Source organism: Tachyglossus aculeatus, chromosome 16, assembly GCF_015852505.1.
Source record: "Tachyglossus aculeatus isolate mTacAcu1 chromosome 16, mTacAcu1.pri, whole genome shotgun sequence".
In the NCBI taxonomy this organism is placed as follows: domain Eukaryota; kingdom Metazoa; phylum Chordata; class Mammalia; order Monotremata; family Tachyglossidae; genus Tachyglossus; species Tachyglossus aculeatus.
The window spans coordinates 49,465,940-49,488,822 of NC_052081.1; the positions used below are offsets into that span (position 1 = coordinate 49,465,940).

The window sequence follows — 22,883 nt, forward strand, 5'->3', positions numbered from 1 at the left end:
TTTGGGGGGCGGGGAGGGAGGGCTGGGCACAGAGAGGGCAGGCGTGCCGCTGCCCTGGAATGGGGGCAACCCCCGGGCTGCTCAGAACGGGGACGGGCTGAGAAGTCACCCACTTGGCGGGCAGGGCCAGTGGCAGAATCAATCAATCAGTCGTATTTATTGAGCGCTTACTGTGTGACCGTCTCTATATGTTGCCAATTTGTAATCAATCAATCAATCGTATTTATTGAGCGCTTACTGTGTGCAGAGCACTGGACTAAGCGCTTGGGAAGTACAGATTGGCAACATCTAGAGACAGTCCCTACCCAACAGTGGGCTCACAGTCTAAAAGGGGGAGACAGAGAACAGAACCAAACATACCAACAAAATAAAATAAATAGGATAGAAATGTACAAGTAAAATAAATAAGAGAGTAAAAAATATGTACAACCATAGTTGTACATAATTTGTACTTCCGGAGCGCTTAGTCCGGTGCTCTGCACATAGTAAGCGCTCAATAAATACGATTGATGATGATATGCAGAGAACTGGACTAAGCGCTTGGGAAGCCCAAGTTGGCAACATAGAGAGACGGTCCCTCCCCAACAGTGGGCTCACAGTCTGAAAGGGGGAGACGGAGAACGAAACCGAACGTGCTAACGAAATAAAATCAATAGAATAGATAGGTACAAGTAAAATAAATAAATAGAGTAATAAATCTGGTGGTGGTGGCTGGAACCGGCTCCATGGGGTCACGTAGCCCGGTCTTGCGGCAGGGCCTGGGGAGTCACGGCACAGTAGCCCACTGACCCCCCAACCCCCAGCTCTTTCCCTTTCCCTGGGTAGGGGGACGTTATCGTCATCAATCGTATTTATTGATCGCTTACTGTGTGCAGAGCACTGGACTAAGCGCTTGGGAAGTCCGAGTTGGCAACATGGAGAGACGGTCCCTACCCAACAGTGGGCTCACAGTCTAAAAGAAGTCTAAAGGAAGTCCTCTCCTTCAGGAAGCCTGCCCGGATTGACTACCTGCCACAGCCTCCCAGTAATCATCATCATCAATCGTATTTATTGAGCGCTTACTATGTGCAGAGCACTGGACTAAGCGCTTGGGAAGTACAAATTGGCAACATATAGAGACGGTCCCTACCCAACAGTGGGCTCACAGTCTAAAAGAAGTCTAAAGGAAGTCCTCTCCTTCAGGAAGCCTGCCCGGATTGACTACCTGCCACAACCTCCCAGTAATCATCATCATCAATCGTATTTATTGAGCGCTTACTATGTGCAGAGCTCTGTACTAAGCGCTTGGGAAGTACAAATTGGCAACTTATAGAGACGGTCCCTACCCAACAGTGGGCTCACAGTCTAAAAGAAGTCTAAAGGAAGTCCTCTCCTTCAGGAAGCCTGCCCAGATTGACTACCTGCCACAGCCTCCCAGTAATCATCATCATCAATCGTATTTATTGAGCGCTTACTATGTGCAGAGCACTGGACTGAGCGTTTGGGAAGTACAAATTGGCAACATATAGAGACGGTCCCTACCCAACAGTGGGCTCACAGTCTAAAAGAAGTCTAATGGAAGTCCTCTCCTTCAGGAAGCCTGCCCGGATTGACTACCTGCCACAGCCTCCCAGTAATCCCAAATTGTGCGCGGCTCTGCCCTTTGTACGGCTACGGGGTGCCGCCACTGGCACGCTTGATTAATAATAATAATAATAATGGTATTTGTTAAGCCCTTACTATGTGCAAAGCAATCAATCATATTTATTGAGCGCTTACTGTGTGCACAGCACTGTACTAAGCGCGGCTCTGTCCCTTGTACGGCTACGGGGCGCCGCCACTGGCACGCTTGATTAATAATAATAATGGTATTTGTTAAGCCCTTACTATGTGCAAAGCAATCAATCAATCAATTGTATTTATTGAGCACTTACTGTGTGCAGAGCACTGTACTAAGCGCTTGGGAAGTCCAAGTTGGCAACATAGAGAGACGGTCCCTACCCAACAGCGGGCCCACAGTTTAAAAGCACTGTTCTAAGCGCTGGGGAGGTCACAAGGTCATCAGGTTGTCCCACGGGGGGCTCACGGTTTTAATCCCCATTTTACAGATGAGGGAACTGAGGCCCAGAGAAGTGAGGTGACTTGCCCAAAGTCACACAGCTGCTAAGTGGCAGAGCCGGAATTTGAACCCATGACCGCTGACTCCAAAGTCCGTGCTCTCTCCCCGAAGCCACGCTGCTTCTCTAAGGTGGGTAGTCATTCAGTCGTATTTATTGAGCGCTTACTGTGTGCAGAGCACTGTACTAAGCGCTTGGGATGTACAGGTTGGCAATCAATCGTATTTATTTAATAATAATAATAATGGCATTTATTAAGCGCTTACTATGTGCAAAGCACTGTTCTAAGCGCTGCGGAGGTTACAAGGAGATCAGGTTGTCCCACGGGGGGCTTATTGAGCGCTTACTGTGTGCAGAGCACTGTACTGAGCGCTTGGGCAGTACAGGTTGGCAACATATCCAGCGCTTAGAACAGTGCTTTGCACATAGTAAGCGCTTAATAAATGCCAGTATTATTATTATTATTATAATATAGAGACGGTCCCTACCCAACAGTGGGCTCACAGTCTGGTGTCTGCGTCCTGACTCCTTCAGGGATAATAATAATAATAATAATGGCATTTATTAAGCGCTTACTATGTGCAAAGCACTGTTCTAAGCGCTGAGGTGGCTTTGTGGAGGAGGGGCAGGGAAGGCCAACACAGGCTGTTTCCCGGTAGGATTTGGATGCTTAGGTTCCTGGTGCCGGAACCGATCCCGGGAAATCAGAGACGCTTGGATTCTCCTGACCCGGAACCGAGCCTCATGCCGGCTTCTCCCACCCGGCTCGGGCTCAGGGAGGGTAGGACTCAAGAAGCAGCGTGGCTCAGTGGTAAGAGCAGGGGCTTTGGAGTCAGAGGTCACGGGTTCAAATCCCGGCTCTGCCAGTTGTCAGCTGGGTGACTTTGGGAAAGTCACTTAACTTCTCTGGGCCTCAGTTCCCTCATCTGCAAAATGGGGATTAGGACTGTGAGCCCCCCATGGGACCACCTGATCACCTTGTATCTACCCCAGCGCTTAGAACAGTGCTTTGCACATAGTAAGCGCTTAATAAATGCCATCAAAAGAAAAAAAAGAAAGGTAGTTAGTCGTGCCCGAGCCCCCACTGGGGACTGCAAGACTCGCCGCTGCCGCCCCGCCATTCCATTAAGCGCTTAGTACAGTGCTCTGCACACAGTAAGCGCTCAATAAATAAATACGATTGATGATGATTCCTGGGGGTTTCCCGCCAGGGTCGGGATCAATCAATCAATCAATCAATCGTATTTATTGAGCGCTTACTATGTGCAGAGCACTGTGGGATGCAACATCTCCAAGCTGCCGGGCTTGACCCATCACTGGGCCGCAGGGAGGGCGGGGGCGACGTCTCTGTGCGCTGACCACGGCTCCCTCCCGGGTCTCTGCAAGCCTGCAACCCCGCCAGCGCTGGCTTCTGTGAGTAGGGACCGTCTCTCTATAATAATGATAATAATAATAGTAACAGCATTTATTAAGCGCTTACTATGTGCAAAGCACTGTTCTAAGCGCTGGGGAGGTTACAAGGTGTCCCACGGGGGGCTCACAGTCTTAATCCCCATTTTGCAGATGAGGTAACTGAGGCCCAGAGAAGGGAAGTGACTTGCCCAAAGTCACACAGCGGGCAGTTGGCGGAGTGGGATATGTTGCCACCTGGCACTATATGTTGCCAACTGGTACTTCCCAAGCGCTTAGTACAGTGCTCTGTGCACAGTAAGCGCTCAATAAATACGATTGATTGATTGATTCTAGCCGGCAGCCACTCACGCTCTCTGCCCCAGGACCCTCGTCATCTGGTGGGCCCGAGCCCTGGACGGTCCGACCATCATCATCATCATCAATCGTATTTATTGAGCGCTTACTCTGTGCAGAGCACTGTACTGAGCGCTTGGGAAGTCCAGATTGGCAACACCTAGAGACAGTCCCTACCCAACAGTGGGCTCCCAGTCTAAAAGGGGGAGACAGAGAACCAAACCAAACGTACTAACGAAATAAAATAAATAGACTAGATCTGCTGGCGTGCGCCCGTACCGCGCCAACCTGCTGGGCACCGAGGCGGGCCCCCCCTCCATCCCCACCCCAGGCCCCCAACTCGCCGTAGATTAACCTCTTCTTTATTCATGAAAAACCAACCGGGGTTGTAGTCATAGAAACACTGACGTTACAAAGTACAGGGAGGAGCGGAAAGGAAACAGAAATCTCAACAGACTCTTCTAATACTGCCGGGCCGGACCGGGCGGCTGCGTCCTTCGGACCGTGGCGGATGCGCCGAACCGAACCTCGGGTTCCCGTTTCCCCCCGACCCTTTTCCTTCCCAGGGTGGGCTCGGGGGACAGGACGGGGGCCGGGGAAGGAGAAGTTCCTTTCCACTGGGGCAGTCTCCTCAGTCACCGTGGGCACTGCTGCACGTTAATAGAAAATAGATGCTTCTCAGGAGAGCGTGAAAGGAAAATCTCCACGGGCGCCGTCCCAGGGGTTTCAGCTCGGGCCGGTGCCCCGAGCGCGCCGGCGGCGGCGGTCCTCTCCCTGCCCTGCACGGCCGTCTTACTTCTTGGTGGTCTTGCGGATCAAAGCCATCCTCTGCAGGGAGAGCGGAAATCCAGGCCTCAGCGGCAAGCGGTGGCCGCCTCGGCCCCGTAAACGCCTCCCTGCTTCAGGAGCCCGGGACGCCGGGGCCCTTCTCTCCCGGGCACCGGGCCCCGGCGGGGAGGGAATGCCCCGGGTGGGTGAAGTGGGCAGAGCTCAGCTGTTCGGGCCCAGTCCGGCCAAATGCCCCCTCAAGTGATGGGGGGACGGGGGGAGCCCCCACTCTAGTTGTGGCGGCTCTTTCCGCCCCACCGAATCCACCTCTCATCTGCGGCCCCGCCACGGGATACCAGGCCACGGAACCGGCATCCGCTGGGAGAAGCAGTGTGGCCTAGTGGAAAGCTCACCGGCCCGGGACTTAGAGGGCTCGGCGCATAGTAAGCGCTCAATAAATACGATTGATGATGATGATGATGCATCCTCAGCTCGGCTCCTCCACTTTGCCGCTGACCTTGGGCAAATCACTTCACTGTGCCCCAGTTACTTCATCCACAAAATAATAATAATAATACGCATTTATTAAGCGCTTACTATGTGCAAAGCACTGCTCTAAGCGCTGGGGAGGTTGCGAGGTGATCAGGTTGTCCCACGGGGGGCTCACAGTCTTCATCCCCATTTTACAGATGAGGGAACTGAGGCCCAGAGAAGTGACGTGACTTGCCCAAAGTCACACAGCTAATTGGGGGAGCCGGGATTCAAACCCATGACCTCGGACTCCAAAGCCCGGGCTCTTTCCACTGAGCCACGCTGCTTCTCTGGGGATTCAATACCTGTTCTCCCTCCTACTTAAGACTCTAAGCCCCTTGTGGGATTTAATTATTTTGTAGCTACCCCAGGGCTCAGCACAGTGCTTGATGCGTAGTAACTGCTGAACAAATGCCACGGTTATTCTTATCATCGGGCAACATCTGGGCAGGAAGATGCCACGGGCTTCAATACCTGTTCTCCCTCCTACTTAAGACTCTAAGCCCCTTATGGGATTTAATTATTTTGTAGCTACCCCAGGGCTCAGTACTGTGCTTGATAACGTAGTAACTGCTGAACAAACGCCACGGTTATTCTTATCATCGGGCAACATCTGGGCAGGAAGATGCCATGGGCTTCAATACCTGTTCTCCCTCCTACTTAAGACTCTAAGCCCCTTGTGGGATTTAATTATTTTGTAGCTACCCCAGGGCTCAGTACTGTGCTTGATGCGTAGTAACTGCTGAACAAATGCCACGGTTATTCTTATCATCGGGCAACATCTGGGCAGGAAGATGCCATGGGCTTCAATACCTGTTCTCCCTTCTACTTAAGACTATAAGCCCCCTGTGGGATTTAATTATTTTGTAGCTACCCCAGGGCTCAGTACTGTGCTTGATAACGTAGTAACTGCTGAACAAATGCCACGGTTATTCTTATCATCGGGCAACATCTGGGCAGGAAGATGCCATGGGCTTCAATACCTGTTCTCCCTCCTACTTAAGACTATAAGCCCCTTGTGGGATTTAATTATTTTGTAGCTACCCCAGGGCTCAGTACTGTGCTTGATAACGTAGTAACTGCTGAACAAATGCCACGGTTATTCTTATCATCGGGCAACATCTGGGCAGGAAGATGCCATGGGCTTCAATACCTGTCCTCCCTCCTACTTAAGACTATAAGCCCCCCTTGTGGGATTTAATTATTTTGTAGCTACCCCAGGGCTCAGTACTGTGCTTGATGCGTAGTAACTGCTGAACAAATGCCACGGTTATTCTTATCATCGGGCAACATCTGGGCAGGAAGATGCCACGGGCTTCAATACCTGTTCTCCCTCCTACTTAAGACTATAAGCCCCTTGTGGGATTTAATTATTTTGTAGCTACCCCAGGGCTCAGCACAGTGCTTGATGCGTAGTAACTGCTGAACAAATGCCACGGTTATTCTTATCATCGGGCAACATCTGGGCAGGAAGATGCCATGGGCTTCAATACCTGTTCTCCCTCCTACTTAAGACTATAAGCCCGTTGTGGGATTTAATTATTTTGTAGCTACCCCAGGGCTCAGTACTGTGCTTGATACGTAGTAACAGCTGAACAAATGCCACGGTTATTCTTATCATCGGGCAACATCTGGGCAGGAAGATGCCACGGGCTTCAATACCTGTTCTCCCTCCTACTTAAGACTATAAGCCCGTTGTGGGATTTAATTATTTTGTAGCTACCCCAGGGCTCAGTACTGTGCTTGATGCGTAGTAACTGCTGAACAAATGCCATGGTTATTCTTATCATCGGGCAACATCTGGGCAGGAAGATGCCACGGGCTTCAATACCTGTTCTCCCTCCTACTTAAGACTCTAAGCCCCTTATGGGATTTAATTATTTTGTAGCTACCCCAGGGCTCAGTACTGTGCTTGATACGTAGTAACAGCTGAACAAATGCCACGGTTATTCTTATCATCGGGCAACATCTGGGCAGGAAGATGCCATGGGCTTCAATACCTGTTCTCCCTCCTACTTAAGACTATAAGCCCCCCTTGTGGGATTTAATTATTTTGTAGCTACCCCAGGGCTCAGTACTGTGCTTGATAACGTAGTAACTGCTGAACAAATGCCACGGTTATTCTTATCATCGGGCAACATCTGGGCAGGAAGATGCCATGGGCTTCAATACCTGTTTTCCCTCCTACTTAGACTATAAGCCCCTTGTGGGATTTAATTATTTTGTAGCTACCCCAGGGCTCAGTACTGTGCTTGATGCATAGTAACTGCTGAACAAATGCCACGGTTATTCTTATCATCGGGCAACATCTGGGCAGGAAGATGCCACGGGCCACAACGAAGGTGGCGACTCCCGAGTCCCTGGCTCTCTACCTGTTTGTGGGCCTCGGTGGTGCAGGCTTTCTTGTACGGCCGGATCTCCTCTGAGCCAAATCCCGGGATCCACATGTTCCACTGGCGCTCTGCAAGAGATGGCCGCGGCTGAGGCGGGGGGCCGGGGGAGAGGGTCCGCCCGCGGGACTCAGAGAGCCGGGCCCCCGACCGAGCCTCGTGCTCGGCCCGGGGGGCCCGGGGGTCGCCCGCCCGAGCGCGGCGGCTCACCGAGATGCAGCTGCACGTCCTTCACCTCCAGCGTGTTGGACTTTCGGTGCCGGGCCAGCTGGCAGGCGGCGGTCACCACGCTCTCGATGAAGTCGTCGGCGATCTGCAGCAGCATCTGCAGGGGACAGACCGTTAGCAGGGCTGTCGGCGTGGGGGTGGGCACTCCCTCATTGCTAGGGAAACACTGGAAGAGCATCCTCAGGGTGGGTGGCTCAAGCACGCTCCCCTGCTAACAATCCATCGTATTTATTGAGCGCTCACTGTGTGCAGAGCACTGTACTAAGCGCTTGGGAAGTACAAGTTGGCAACATAACACACAAACCCACCCCCGACCCCCTCACTCTCCCTAGCCCTCCACCTGGGCCTGTAGGAGACTCCACAGACCTATCCAACTGCGGCCCCCTCCTCAGATCTGCTTAGGGGCAGAGGGACCCCCACCCCGGGGCAGCGGGTCAGATCTGTTCCCAGGGCTTTGGGTAGAGTCCACCACACCCGAGTCCTCCAAGATAGCATCAATCAATCAGTCAATCAATCAATCGTATTTATTGAGCGCTTACTATGTGCAGAGCACTGTACTAAGCGCTTGGGAAGTACAAATTGGCAACACATAGAGACAGTCCCTACCCAACAGTGGGCTCACAGTCTAAAAGTGGGAGACAGAGAACAGAACCAAACATACCAACAAAATAAAATAAATAGGACAGAAATGTACAAGCAAAATAAATAAATAAATAAATAAATAAATAGAGTAATAAATATGTACAACCATATATACATATATACAGGTGCTGTGGGGAAGGGAAGGAGGTAAGATGGGGGGATAGAGAGGGGGACGAGGGGGAGAGGAAGGAAGGGGCTCAGTCTGGGAAGGCCTCCTGGAGGAGGTGGGCTCTCAGCAGGGCCTTGAAGGGAGGAAGAGAGCTAGCTTGGCGGAGGGGCAGAGGCAGCCCTGTTGGGTAGCGACTGTATATGTTGCCAATCTGTACTTCCCAAGCGCTTAGTCCAGTGCTCTGCACACCGTAAGCGCTCAATAAATACGACTGATGATGATGATGATGACCAGGGCCCGGCGGGGAGCGGCGGCTTTCCTTCCCCCCATCCCGGTTTCCCCGCGGTCTCCCCTCTCCAGGGCCCGCAGGGCTGCCGTCCACTACCCTCTCGCCCCACCTACCTCCTCCACGTCCTCATCCAGTTGCTCGTTCGGATCCACCTCCCTCACCAAGTCCTGCAGCTTCTTCTTAGTCAGAACCTGCGGCGGAAGCGGGAGGTCAGTGGGCCGGGGCCGGCCGGCCGGCACGGCACCGACGAGCCAGGAGGGCAGGCGGCACCAGGGTCTCTTCCAGTGCCAGGCCAGCGCCCGCCTCCCTCCGCCCCACCCAGGGGGGTCTAAGGCCCAAACACGAGGCCCGGGGAGTCACCCCGTCCTCCTCTCTCCCTCCCTCCGGCCGACTCGACCTCCCGGCAGGGATTCACGCTCGCCTCCGGCCCCGCCGAGCGGATACCTGGTTGCCTTCGGGGCTGAGGCGGCCCCCGGGGCCGGGGGGCCCGGGGACCTTGACGACGGCGGTGCTGTTGGCCATGGGGCCCTGAGCGGGGGGGCCGGCGGGCTCGGCCTTGGGGGAGGAGAAGCTGGAGAGGTTGATTAGGGCCGAAGGGCCAAACTGGTTCATAATCTGCCAGGCCTTGGCCTTCAGTTCGCAGACCTTGTCCAGATCCTGCTTCCTCTTGGGGCCGTGGGGGCCAAGGCCAATCAGCTGCGGGTGGAAGAGAGGGGTGAGAGGGGGGCTGGAGGAAGGGAAAGCACCTGAGCGTCACCTGACAGTCCCGCAGCTCTCATTACACACCCCTGCCCACGTGAGGTGCCGCCAGCCTCGTCCCTTGACCCGTGCTGTCTGACAACAGCCCGCCCGGGGAACTGAGCCCCCGGAGAGCCGGTCTCGCCGGGCACCGGCGGACTCCGACCTTCCCGGGCTCTTCAGGCCCACGCGGCCGGAGGTCCGGGCCTCCCGCCGGAGACTCCAAGTCAGGAGGCGGGAGATCACCCTCGGCACGGATGGTCGGCTGGCAGAGCGAAGGTTAAAGGCTGAAGCCCGTGGCGAACGCAGAGTGTGTGCTGGGGGGAGTTTGTTTTCGGGTTAATCGGGCCCCGACGTCCTTCCTGGCGACTAGCTCGCACCCCACCGCCCTCACGCTTGACGCGGTCCAAGAGCCAAGCCCCTTGCGGGGCCGTCTTCTTCTGTCGGAGCCCGCGGGCTCACGCACACGCACACGCATGCAGTCCTCCGGCCCGTGCGGAGCAGACCACGGCGGGCGAGACTCCGCGGCGGTGGCGTCGCCTCCGGGAAGGGACGAGCCGCGGTGGCTCCGCTTTCCCGTCCCCAAAGCGCACACCGAAGCCCAGCGGGCGGCATGCCGAGGGGAAGGGAGGGAAGGGGAGGAGGGGGGGCCTATTAGCGGTCCACGGCGCTGCCACGGCAAATCATGCGGGGCACGAGCCGGGCCGCGGGCCCGGCCGCTACTCACGGCTATCTGGGCGTCTAAGTCTTTAATGACGTCCGCCACGGCTGTCAGCCCGCACCGAGGAGCGGCGGCGGCCATGCCAAGACGCACCTGGAAACCAACGGGCCGGCTCACGGACCGGGCCGCTCACTAAGCGCGGGGCCCTGTTCTAAGCGCTGGGGAATTTACAAGGTGATCAGGTTGTCCCTCGTGGGGCTCACAGTCTTAATCCCCATTTTACAGATGAGGCCCAGAGAAGTCAAGCGACTTGCCCCAGGTCACACAGCGGCAGAGCCGGGATTTTTCTTTTTTTAAATGGTGTTTGTTAAGCGCTTACTACGTGCAAAGCACTGTTCTAAGCGCTGGGGAGGTTACAGAGTGATCGGGTTGTCCCTCGTGGGGCTCACAGTCGTCACCCCCATTTTCCAGATGAGGGAACTGAGGCCCAGGGAGGTCAAGTGACTTGCCCCAGGTCACACAGCTGACGAGCGGCGGAGCCGGGATTTTTCTTTTTTTAAATGGCGTTTATCCAGCGCTTACTACGTGCAAAGCACTGTTCTAAGCGCTGGGGAGGTTACAAAGTGATCGGGTTGTCCCTCGTGGGGCTCACAGTCTTCACCCCCATTTTCCAGATGAGGGAACTGAGGCACAGAGAGGTCAAGTGACTTGCCCCAGGTCACACAGCTGATGAGCGGCGGAGCCGGGATTTTTTTTTTTTTTAATGGTGTTTATCAAGTGCTTACTACGTGCAAAGCACTGTCCTAAGCGCTGGGGAGGTTACAAAGTGATAGGGTTGTCCCTCGTGGGGCTCACAGTCGTCACCCCCATTTTCCAGATGAGGGAACTGAGGCCCAGGGAGGTCAAGTGACTTGCCCCAGGTCACACAGCTGACGAGCGGCGGAGCCGGGATTTTTCTTTTTTTAAATGGCGTTTATCCAGCGCTTACTACGTGCAAAGCACTGTTCTAAGCGCTGGGGAGGTTACAAAGTGATCGGGTTGTCCCTCGTGGGGCTCACAGTCTTCACCCCCATTTTCCAGATGAGGGAACTGAGGCACAGAGAGGTCAAGTGACTTGCCCCAGGTCACACAGCTGATGAGCGGCGGAGCCGGGATTTTTTTTTTTTTTTAATGGTGTTTATCAAGTGCTTACTACGTGCAAAGCACTGTCCTAAGCGCTGGGGAGGTTACAAAGTGATAGGGTTGTCCCTCGTGGGGCTCACAGTCGTCACCCCCATTTTCCAGATGAGGGAACTGAGGCACAGAGAGGTCAAGTGACTTGCCCCAGGTCACACAGCTGACGAGCGGCGGAGCCGGGATTTTTCTTTTTTTAATGGCGTTTGTTAAGCGCTTACTACGTGCAAAGCACTGTTCTAAGCGCTGGGGAGGTTACAAAGTGATCGGGCTGTCCCTCGTGGGGCTCACAGTCTTCACCCCCATTTTCCAGATGAGGGAACTGAGGCACAGAGAGGTCAAGTGACTTGCCCCAGGTCACACAGCTGACGAGCGGCGGAGCCAGGATTTTTCTTTTTTTAATGGCGTTTGTTAAGCGCTTACTACGTGCAAAGCACTGTTCTAAGCGCTGGGGAGGTTACAGAGTGATCGGGTTGTCCCTCGTGGGGCTCACAGTCTTCACCCCCATTTTACAGATGAGGCCCAGAGAAGTCAAGCGACTTGCCCCAGGTCACACAGCGGCAGAGCCGGGATTTTTCTTTTTTTAAATGGCTTTTATCAAGCGCTTACAACATGCAAAGCACTGTTCTAAGCGCTGGGGAGGTTACAGAGTGATCGGGTTGTCCCTCGTGGGGCTCACAGTCTTCACCCCCATTTTCCAGATGAGGTAACTGAGGCACAGAGAAGTGACTCACCCAAAGTCACACAGCTGACAATTGGCAGAGCTGGGATTTGAACCCATGACCTCTGCCTTCAAAGCCCAGGCTCTTTCCACTGGGCCACGCTGCTTCTCTGGAAGCAGCGGGGCTGTGTGACTTTGGGCAACTCACTTCTCTGGGCCTCAGTGACCTCATCTGGAAAACGGGCATTAAGACTGTGAGCCCCACATGGGACAACCTGAGCACCCTGGATTCCCCCCCAGCGCTTAGAACAGTGCTTTGCACATAGTAAGCGCTTAACAAATACCTTATTACTATTACCACTAATCCTGGCTCCGCCACACGCCCGCTGTGTGACCCTGGGCAAGTCACTCCTTTTCTCTGGGCCTCAGTGACTTCGTCAGCGTGGCTCGGTGGAAAAGAGCCCGGGCTTTGGAGTCAGAGGTCACGGGTTCAAATCCCAGCTCCGCCAATTATCCGCTGTGTGACTCTGGGCAAGTCGCTTGACTTCTCTGCACCTCAGTTCCTTCATCTGTAAAATGGGGATTAAGACTGTGAGCCCCCTTGGGACAACCTGGTCACCTTGTAACCTTGTAACGCAGGTTGTAAGCACCTTGTTCAGCGCTCAGAACAGTGCTTTGCACATAGTAAGCGCTTAGTAAATGCCATTATTATTATTATTATTATTATTATTATTATTATTATTATTATCTGCAGCTGGCTGGGTGGGCAGAGCCCCCTACCCCCGGGGATTGTGCTCAGGACCGGCCCTGCGGGGTGCCGACACACAGAAAATTGGTGGGGAAAACTCGTTTTCTGGGCAGCGCTCTGGGGCCGAGTGAAACTCCATCCCCAGCTTCCCCAGACAGACAGATGGGGCCGGGGTGGGATGCGGGGCTGCCCGATTCATTCATTCAATCGTACTTATTGAGCGCTTACTGTGTGCAGAGCACTGGACTAAGCGCTTGGGAAGTACAAGTCGGCAACATACGGAAGCGGTCCCGACCCAACAATGGGCTTACAGTCTAGAAAGGGGGGACAGGCAACAAAGCATGTAGACAGGTGATGATGATGGCATCTGTTAAGCGCTTACTATGTGCAAAGCACTGTTCTAAGCGCTGGGGGGGATACGAGGTGATCAGGTTGCCCCACGTGGGGCTCACGGTCTCCATCCCCGTTTTCCAGATGAGGGAACTGAGGCCCAGAGAAGTGAAGTGCCTTGCCCAAAGTCGCATCTCCTCCTGCCTTCAGGACGTCTCCATCTGGATGTCTGCCCGCCACCTAAAGCTCAACATGTCGAAGACTGAGCTCCTTGTCTTCCCTCCCAAACCCTGCCCTCTCCCTGACTTTCCCATCTCTGTTGACGGCACTACCGTTCTTCCCGTCTCACAAGCCCGCAACCTTGGTGTCATCCTCGACTCCGCTCTCTCATTCACCCCTCACATCCAAGCCGTCACCAAAACCTGCCGGTCTCAGCTCCGCAACATTGCCAAGATCCGCCCTTTCCTCTCCATCCAAACCGCTACCCTGCTCGTTCAAGCTCTCATCCTATCCCATCTGGACTACTGCACCAGCCTTCTCTCTGATCTCCCATCCTCGTGTCTCTCTCCACTTCAATCCAAACTTCATGCTGCTGCCCGGATTATCTTTGTCCAGAAACGCTCTGGGCATGTTACTCCCCTCCTCAAAAATCTCCAGTGGCTGCCAATCAATCTGCGCATCAGGCAGAAACTCCTCACCCTGGGCTTCAAGGCTGTCCATCCCCTGTCCCCCTCCTACCTCACCTCCCTTCTCTCCTTCTCCATCGCAGCCCGCACCCTCCGCTCCTCTGCCGCCGCTAACCTCCTCACCGTACCTCGTTCTTGCCTGTCCCGCCATCGACCCCCGGCCCACGTCCTCCCCCGGGCCTGGAATGCCCTCAATCCCTCTGCCCATCCGCCAAGCTCGCTCTCTTCCTCCCTTCAAGGCCCTGCTGAGAGCTCACCTCCTCCAGGAGGCCTTCCCAGACTGAGCCCCTTCCTTCCTCTCCCCCTCGTCCCCCTCTCCGTCCCCCCCATCTTACCTCCTTCCCTTCCCCACAGCACCTATATATATGTATATATGTTTGTACGTATTTATTACTCTATTTATTTTACTTGTACATATCTATTCTATTTATTTTATTTTGTTAGCATGTTTGGTTTTGTTCTCTGTCTCCCCCTTTTAGACTGTGAGCCCACTGTTGGGCAGGGACTGTCTCTATATGTTGCCAATCTGTACTTCCCAAGTGCTTAGTGCTCTGCACATAGTAAGCGCTCAATAAATACGATTGATGATGATGATGATGACTGTCTCTATATGTTGCCAATCTGTACTTCACAAGCGCTTTGTCCAGTGCTCTGCACACAGTAAGCGCTCAATAAATACGACTGATGATGATGATGCTGAAGTGGCGGAGCCAGGATTAGAACCCACGACCTCTGGCTCCCAAGCCTGTGCTCTTTCCACTGAGCCACGCTGCATCTCGCCCAATGCATCGTCCCACTTGCCTGCCCCGCGGCCTTTTCTCCAGGGAGGACAGAGGCCTCTCCCTGCGCCTCACCACACCGAGGTCCCGACCCCCGACTCCGAACGTATAGCGTCGAACGTGTTTAGGGATGGTGGGGGTACCGGCCCCCGGGGGACCGCCTGTCTTGAGGGGCTTGTGTCCAGTCAGTATACCTCCTGCCTGCCTCGGAGAGGGCAAGCGTTTAGGTCTTGGGGGCTAGTGCCACTGCGGCCCCTCAGTGGCTGGGGGAGCAGGGGCCCAAATGGACCACCCACTGATCGCACCGATGCGCCACAAACAGCAAACGCGTCGGAAAAAAGTTCCATCAGACTGGAAGGTCCGAGAGGACGGGAAACATGTCTCTTTTCCCTTGTCTTCTTTCAAGTGCTCCAGTACGGAGTCATCAATCAATCAATCGTATTTATTGTATTCCCTTCAAGGCCCTACTGAGAGCTCACCTCCTCCAGGAGGCCTTTCCACACTGAGCCCCTTCCTTCCTCTCCCCCTCGTCCCCCTCTCCATCCCCCCCATCTTACCTCCTTCCTTTCCCCACAGCACCTGTATATATGTTTGTACATATTTATTACTCTATTTATTTATTTATTTTACTTGTACATATCTATTCTATTTATTTTACTTTGCTAGTATGTTCGGTTTTGTTCTCTGTCTCCCCCTTTTAGACTGTGAGCCCACTGTTGGGTAGGGACTGTCTCTATATGTTGCCAACTTGTACTTCCCAAGCGCTGAGTACAGTGCTCTGCACACAGTAAGCGCTCAATAAATACGATTGATTCCCAGACTGAGCCCCTTCCTTCCTCTCCCCCTCGCCATCCCCCATCTTACCTCCTTCCCTTCCCCACAGCACCTGTATATATGTATATACGCTTGTACATATTTATTACTCTATTTATTTATTTTACTTGTACATATCTATTCAATTTATTTTATTTTATTAACATGTCTGGTTTTGTTCTCTGTCTCCCCCTTCTAGACTGTGAGCCCGCTGTTGGGTCGGGACCGTCTCTATATGTTGCCAACTTGGGCTTCCCAAGCGCTTAGTCCGGTGCTCTGCACACAGTAAGCGCTCAATAAATACGATTGATTCCCTTCCTTCCTCTCCCCCTCTCCATCCCCCACCTTACCTCCTTCCCTTCCCCACAGCACCCTGTGTATATGTATATACGTTTGCACATATTTATCACTCTATTTATTTATTTATTTTACTTGTACATATCTATTCTACTTATTTTATTTCGTTAGCATGTTTGGTTTTGTTCTCTGTCTCCCCCTTCTAGACTGTGAGCCCACTGTTGGGTAGGGACTGCCTCTAGAGGTTGCCAACTTGGACTTCTCAAGCGCTTAGTCCAGTGCTCTGCACACAGTAAGTGCTCAATAAATACGATTGATTCCCTTCCTTCCTCTCCCCCTCGCCCCCCTCTCCATCCCCCCATCTTACCTCCTTCCCTTCCCCACAGCACCTGCTACGTATATACGTTTGTACATATTTATTACTCTATTTACTTATTTTACTTGTACATATCTATTCTATTTATTTTATTTTGTTAGCATGTTTGGTTTTGTTCTCTGTCTCCCCCTTCCAGACTGTGAGCCCACTGTTCGGTAGGGACCGTCTCTAGATGTTGCCAACTTGGGCTTCCCAAGCGCTTAGTCCGGTGCTCTGCACACAATAAGCGCTCAATAAATACGACTGAACGAATGAATTTTATTATGTTAATATGTTTGGTTTTGTTGTCTGTCTCCCCCGTCTAGACTGTGAGCCCGCTGTTGGGTAGGGACCGTCTCTAGATGTTGCCAACTTGGGCTTCCGAAGCGCTTAATCCAGTGCTCCGCACACAGTAAGCGCCCAATAAATGCGATTGATTGATTATTTTATTTTGTTAGTACGTTTGGTTTTGTTCTCCGTCTCCCCCTTATAGGCTGCGAGCCCGCTGTTGGGTAGGGACTGTCTCTTGATGTTGCCAACTTGGGCTTCCCAAGCGCTTAGTCCAGTGCTCTGCACACAGTCAGCGCTCAATAAATGCGATTGATTGATTGATTATTTTATTTTGTTAGTCTGGTTTTGTTCTCCGTCTCCCCCTTCTAGACTGTGAGCCCACTGTTGGGTAGGGACTGTCTCTAGATGTTGCCAACTTGGGCTTCCCAAGCGCTTAGTGCGGTGCTCTGCACACAGCAGGCGCTCAGTAAAAACGATTGAACGAATGAATTTTATTTAGTTAATATGTTTGGTTTTGTTCTCCGTCTCCCCCTTCTAGACTGTGAGCCCGCTGTTGGGTAGGGACTGTCTCTCTGTATTGCCAACTTGGGCTTCCCAAGCGCTTAGTCCAGTGCTCTGCACACAGTAAGCGCTCAATAAATACGATTTATTTATTTATTTTTCTTGTACCTACCTATTCTATTTATTTTGTTTTGTTAGTATGCTTGGTTTTGTTCTCTGTCTCCCCCTTCTAGACTGTGAGCCCACTGTTGGGTAGGGACCGTCTCTCTAGGTTGCCAACTTGGGCTTCCCAAGCGCTTAGCCCAGTGCTCCGCACACAGTCGGCGCTCAATCAATACGATTGATTGATTGATTGATGGATTGGCTGACTGCGGGCGCCCCCTCCGTCCTCCCCCCGGCGGTTCCCCGGCACTCACGGCGGCGGCGGCGGCGACGCCTTCTATCCGTCCATGACCCGCAGGGCCAAGCCGGTCCTGCCGGGCCGGACTCGGCTCTTCCCGGCCCGACTACTTCCGGGTCACTCGGCGCTTCCCGGCCCGACTACTTCCGGGTCACTCAGCGCTCCCTGGCCCAACTCCTTCCGGGTCACTCGATTCTTCCCTCCCTAACCCGGAAGCACTTCCCCTGTCGGCCGGGAGGGGGCGCCTTCGCGCGCAGGCGCACTACTATCACATCCAAGCCATCACCACGACCTGCCGGTCTCAGCTCCGCCACATCAATCAATCAATCAATCAATCGTATTTATTGAGCGCTTACTATGTGCAGAGCACTGTACTAAGCGCTTGGGAAGTACAAATTGGCATCACATAGAGACAGTCCCTACCCGATAGTGGGCTCACAGTCTAAAAGGGGGAGACAGAGAACAGAACCAAACATACCAACAAAATAAAATAAGTAGGATAGAAATGTACAAGTAAAATAAATAAATAAATAAATAAACAGAGTAATAAATATGTACAACCATATATACATATATACAGGTGCTGTGGGGAGGGGAAGGCGGTAAGGCGGGGGGATGGAGAGGGGGACGAGGGGGAGAGGAAAGAAGGGGCTCAATCTGGGAAGGCCTCCTGGAGGAGGTGAGCTCTCAGCAGGGCCTTGAAGGGAGGAAGAGAGCTAGCTTGGCGGATGGGCAGAGGGAGCAGGGCATTCCAGGCCCGGGGGATGACGTGGGCCGGGGGTCGATGGCGGGACAGGCGAGAGCGAGGTACAGTGGCCACATGGCCAAGCTCCGCCCTTTCCTCCCCTTCCAAACCGCTCCCCTGCTCGTTCAAGCTCTCAATCAGTCAATCAATCAATCAATCATATTTATTGAGCGCTTACTATGTGCAGAGCACTGTACTAAGCGCTTGGGAAGTACAAATTGGCAACATCTAGAGACAGTCCCTACCCAACATTGGGCTCACAGTCTAAAAGGGGGAGACAGAAAAAAACCAAACAAATAGAATAGGTATGTACAACCCTCTCCCTCACCCTCTCCCGTCTGGACTACTGCATCACCCTTCTCTCTGATCTCTTAGCGCTTAGAACAGTGCTCTGCACACAGTAAGCGCTCAATAAGTACGATTGATTCTCTGGGCCTCAGTTCCCTCATCTATAAAATGGGGATTAAAACTGTGAGCCCCCCCGTGGGACAACCTGATCACCTTGTAACCTCCCCAGCGCTTAGAACAGTGCCTTGCACATAGTAAGCGCTTAATAATCAATCAATCGTCTTTATTGATCGCTATTTATTTATTTATTTTACTTGTACCTATCTATTCTATTTATTTTATTTTGTTAGTATGTTTGGTTTTGTTCTCTGTCTCCCCCTTTTAGACTGTGAGCCCGCTGTTGGGTAGGGACTGTCTCTATATGTTGCCAACTTGTGCTTCCCAAGCGCTTGGTACAGTGCTCTGCACACAGTAAGCGCTCAGTAAATATGATTGATATTTATTTTGTTAGTACGTTTGTAGTATATGTTTTGTTTTGTTGTCCGTCTCCCCCTTCTAGACTGTGAGCCCGCTGTTGGGTAGGGACTGGCTCTAGATGTTGCCAATTTGTACTTCCCAAGCGCTTAGTACAGTGCTCTGCACATAGTAAGCGCTCAAGAAATACGATTGATGATGATGATGATGATGATCTATGAAATGGGGATTAAAACTGTGAGCCCCCCGTGGGACAACCTGATCACCTTGTAACCTCCCCAGCGCTTAGAACAGTGCTTTGCACATAGTAAGCGCTTAATAATCTAATCAGTCATATTTATTGATCGCTTACTGTGTGCAGAGCACTGTACTAAGAGCTTTGGAAGTCCAAGTTGGCAACATATTAGAGACGGTCCCTACCCAACAGTGTGCTCACAGTCAAGAAGGGGGAGACAGAGAACAAAACCAAACATACTAACAAAATAAAATGAGTAGAATAGATATGTACAAGTAAAATAAATAGAGTAATAAATATGTACAAACATATACACATATATACAGGTGCTGTGGGGAAGGAGGTAAGATGGGGGGATGGAGGGGGGAGAGGAAGGAAGGGGCTCAGTCTGGGAAGGCCTCCTGGAGGAGGTGAGCTCTCATCATCATCATCAACATCAATCGTATTTATTGAGCGCTTACTGTGTGCAGAGCACTGTACTAAGCGCTTGGGAAGTACAAGTTGGCAACATATAGAGACAGTCCCCACCCAATAGTGGGCTCACAGTCTAAAAGGGCCTTTTAGACTCTCAGTAGGGCCTTGAAGGGAGGAAGAGAGCTAGCTTGACGGATGGGCAGAGGGACCTCCCCAGCGCTTAGAACAGTGCTTTGCACATAGTAAGCGCTTAATAAATGTAATTATTATTATTAAATACGATTGAATAAATGAATGAACTTATGTTTCCTTCCCGCGCCTGGCCTTTCAAAGCAGTCCCACGGGCTGACGCCTTCCCGGCAGGCTTTGGGGCTCCAAAACCAGTTCCACCAGCTGACGCCTTCCCGGCAGGCTTTGGGGCTCATTTGCATAGGCCCCGGGCCGGTCTTTCTTCAAATTGGGGGTGTTATTGCGAACCCCAAAAGTTTTCGGCGTCCCGGGGCGCCCAGCTGTGGGTTTTAGAGAAGGAGATGTCGTTCGGGTGTTGAGGCTGTGCGACCCCCTTCTCACCATTACCGTACTAGGTGTGGGGCTGAACCGACCTTCCTGCTGAAAGCAGTTTACGTTTAAAAAGGGCTTCTGCCGTGCGTGGCACACGGGGAGCGGCGGGGTCCCCTCAGCCGTTCCTCGTGCGGAATCGACATCAAGAGATTTCGGAAGCACAATTTTTGCCCCCGGGGTCGCTAGTGATCGTTCGTCCTGGCGCCCCAGTCACCTTGGTTCAAAGCTAGAATCCTCGGTTGTTCACTACGTTCTATCTTATTAAGGCAGGGGTCACGGGTTCAAATCCCGCGAGAAGCAGCGTGGCTCAGTGGGAAGAGCTCGGTCTCAAGTCAGAGGTCATGGGTTCATATCCCGTCAGAAACAGCGTGGCTCAATGGGAAGAGCTCGGGCTTTGGAAGCAGAGGTCATGGGTTCAAATCCCGTGAGAAGCAGCGTGGCTCCGTGGAAAGAGCTTGGGCTTTGGAGTCAGAGGTCATGGGTTCGAATTCCGCCTCCGCCAATTGTCAGCTGTGTGACTTTGGGCAAGTCACTTCACTTCTCTGGGACTCAGTTACCTCCTCTGTAAAATGGGGATTAAGACTGTGAGCCCCCCGTGGGACAACCTGATCACCTTGTAACCTCCCCAGCGCTTAGAACGGTGCTTTGCACATAGTAAGTGCTGAATAAATGCCATTATTATTATTCTTATTTATTAATAAATGCCATTATTATTAACATAAAATAAATATGTACAAATAAAATTAATAGAGTAATAAATACGTACAAACACATACACATAACACTTTGTATCCCCCCAGCGCTTAGAACAGTGCTTAATAAATAATAATAATGTTGGCATTTGTTAAGCGCTTACTATGTGCAAAGCACTGTTCTAAGCGTTTGGGGGAATACAAAGTGATCAGGTTGTCCCACGTGGGGCTCACAGTCTTAATCCCCATTTTACAGATGAGGTAACTGAGGCTCAGAGAAGTTAAGTGACTTGCCCAAGGTTACAAAGCAGGCATGTGGCGGAGCCGAGATTCGAACCCATGACCTCTGACTCCAAAGCCCGGGCTCTTTCCACTGAGCCACACTGCTTCCCATTATGCTTCCCATAATGCCATTATTATTATTATTATTTATTAATAAATGTCTAACATTCATTATTATTATTAACATTATTATTCTATTAATGCCTAATATTTAACAAAATAAAATAAATATGTACAAATAGAGTAATAAATACGTACAAACATATATACATTTCACTTTGTATCCCCCAAGCGCTTAGAACAGTGCTTTGCACATAGTAAGTGCTGAATAAATGCCATTATTATTCTTATTTATTAATAAATGTCATTATTATTAACATAAAATAAATCTGTACAAATAAAATAAATAGAGTAACAAATACGCACAAACACATATCCCTTTGTATCCCCCCCCCCAGCGCTTAGAACAGTGCTTTGCACATAGTAAGCGCTCAACAAATGCCGACATTAAGATGATGATTACCAGTGGAAAAAGGGAGGCGGCTCCTTTAAGGCGCCGGCGCCCTGGCGGCTACCGGAAGTGCCGGCGCCCGAAGTGGCGGCTGCGGCGGTTTCTGCGCATGCGCGGTCGTCCGCCCTCCCCTCCCCTCCCCCCCCCCCCACTCCCCACTTGGGCGCCCGCCGCGGCCCGGCCGCCCGTCCGGACGCCCAGCGGGGCCGGTAGGCCGAGGGGGAGGGGAGGGGGGAGGGAGGGAGAGAGAGGGGGAGGAGGGGGGTCGCGCGGCGGGAGGAGGCGGGGGGAGGGGGAGGGTCACCTCTCCCCTCCCTCCGGGCCCCTCCCCACGCCCCGTGCGTGCCGCCGCACCCGCCGCAGCCCGGGGAGCGCGCGGACGTCGCGCCGCCGCGGGGGAGGGGGGAGGGGGGGAGGGAGCGAAGGGACGGCGGCCGGGGGGGGGGGAGGGGGGAGCGCGAGCGGGTGCGACTGCGCGTGCGCTCCTGGCGGGGCGCCCCGCGCGCCTCCCCCCGGGCTGTGTGTGTGTGTGTGTGTGTGTGTGTGTGTGTGTGTGTCCGGGGGCGAAGGATCGGCTCTGAGGCGGGGTGTGTGTGTGTACGTGTGTGTGTGTGTGGCAGTGAGGGGCCGGGGCAGTGCGAGCCCCCGGAATCTATATAAGGGTGTGTGTGTGTGTGACCCCCCCCGCTGTGAGGGCTCGGGGCGGTGGGAGGCCCCGGAATCTCTGTGTGTGTGTGTGTGTGTGTGTGTGAGAGAGAGAGAGAGAGACCCCCGCTGTGAGGGCTCAGAGCGGTGTGAGGCCCCGGATTGTGTGTGTGTGTGTGTGTGTGTGTGACCCCGCTGTGAGGGCTCAGGGCAGTGTGAGTCCCTGGATTGTGTGTGTGTGACCCCAGTGTGAGGCCCCGGAATGTGTATGTTTGTGTGTGTGTGTGTGTGACACTCCGCTGTGAGGGGCTCCGAGGTGTGTGTGTGTGTGTGTCCGGGGGCGAAGGATCGGCGCTGAGGCGGGGTGTGTGTGTACGTGTGTGTGTGTGTGTGTGTGTGTGGCAGTGAGGGGCCGGGGCAGTGCGAGCCCCCGGGATCTATATAAGGGTGTGTGTGTGTGTGTGTGTGTGTGTGAGACCGTGACCCCCGCTGTGAGGGCTCGGGGCGGTGGGAGGCCCCGGAATCTCTGTGTGTGTGTGTGTGTGCGTGTGTGTGTGTGTGTGTGTGTGAGAGAGAGAGAGAGAGACCCCCGCTGTGAGGGCTCGGGGCGGTGTGAGGCCCCGGATTGTGTGTGTGTGTGTGTGTGAGTGACCCCGCTGTGAGGACTCAGGGCAGTGTGAGTCCCTGGATTGTGTGTGTGTGACCCCAGTGTGAGGCCCCGGAATGTGTATGTTTGTGTGTATGTGTGTGTGAGAGAGAGAGAGAGACCCCGCTGTGAGGACTCAGGGCAGAGTCAGTCCCCGG

General features: G+C 53.0%; 1 protein-coding gene and 1 non-coding gene across 7 annotated transcripts; one reads left to right on the plus strand and one right to left on the minus strand.

Annotated features, from left to right (window-relative positions):
- Nucleotides 1-4,188: 4,188 nt before the first annotated feature.
- Nucleotides 4,189-21,504, minus strand: TAF12 (TATA-box binding protein associated factor 12). Of its 6 annotated transcripts, none has more exons than XM_038757958.1 (6): nucleotides 21,447-21,504; nucleotides 9,244-9,495; nucleotides 8,913-8,990; nucleotides 7,742-7,856; nucleotides 7,514-7,602; nucleotides 4,189-4,670 (listed from the first exon to the last, which is right to left on the minus strand). In XM_038757958.1, the coding sequence occupies exons 2-6, from the start codon at nucleotides 9,409-9,411 to the stop codon at nucleotides 4,635-4,637; spliced, it is 486 nt and encodes a 161-aa protein (XP_038613886.1). In that variant the 5' UTR covers nucleotides 9,412-9,495; nucleotides 21,447-21,504; the 3' UTR covers nucleotides 4,189-4,634. The 6 variants fall into 6 exon arrangements, with proteins under 6 accessions (XP_038613886.1, XP_038613888.1, XP_038613884.1 ...); XM_038757960.1 differs by lacking the exon at nucleotides 21,447-21,504 and adding an exon at nucleotides 17,255-17,328; XM_038757956.1 differs by lacking the exon at nucleotides 21,447-21,504 and adding an exon at nucleotides 17,252-17,327.
- On the plus strand, nucleotides 20,017-20,158 carry LOC119938900. The gene has a single exon (XR_005454592.1). It is a non-coding gene; the product is annotated as a U11 spliceosomal RNA (small nuclear RNA).
- Nucleotides 21,505-22,883: the final 1,379 nt, after the last annotated feature.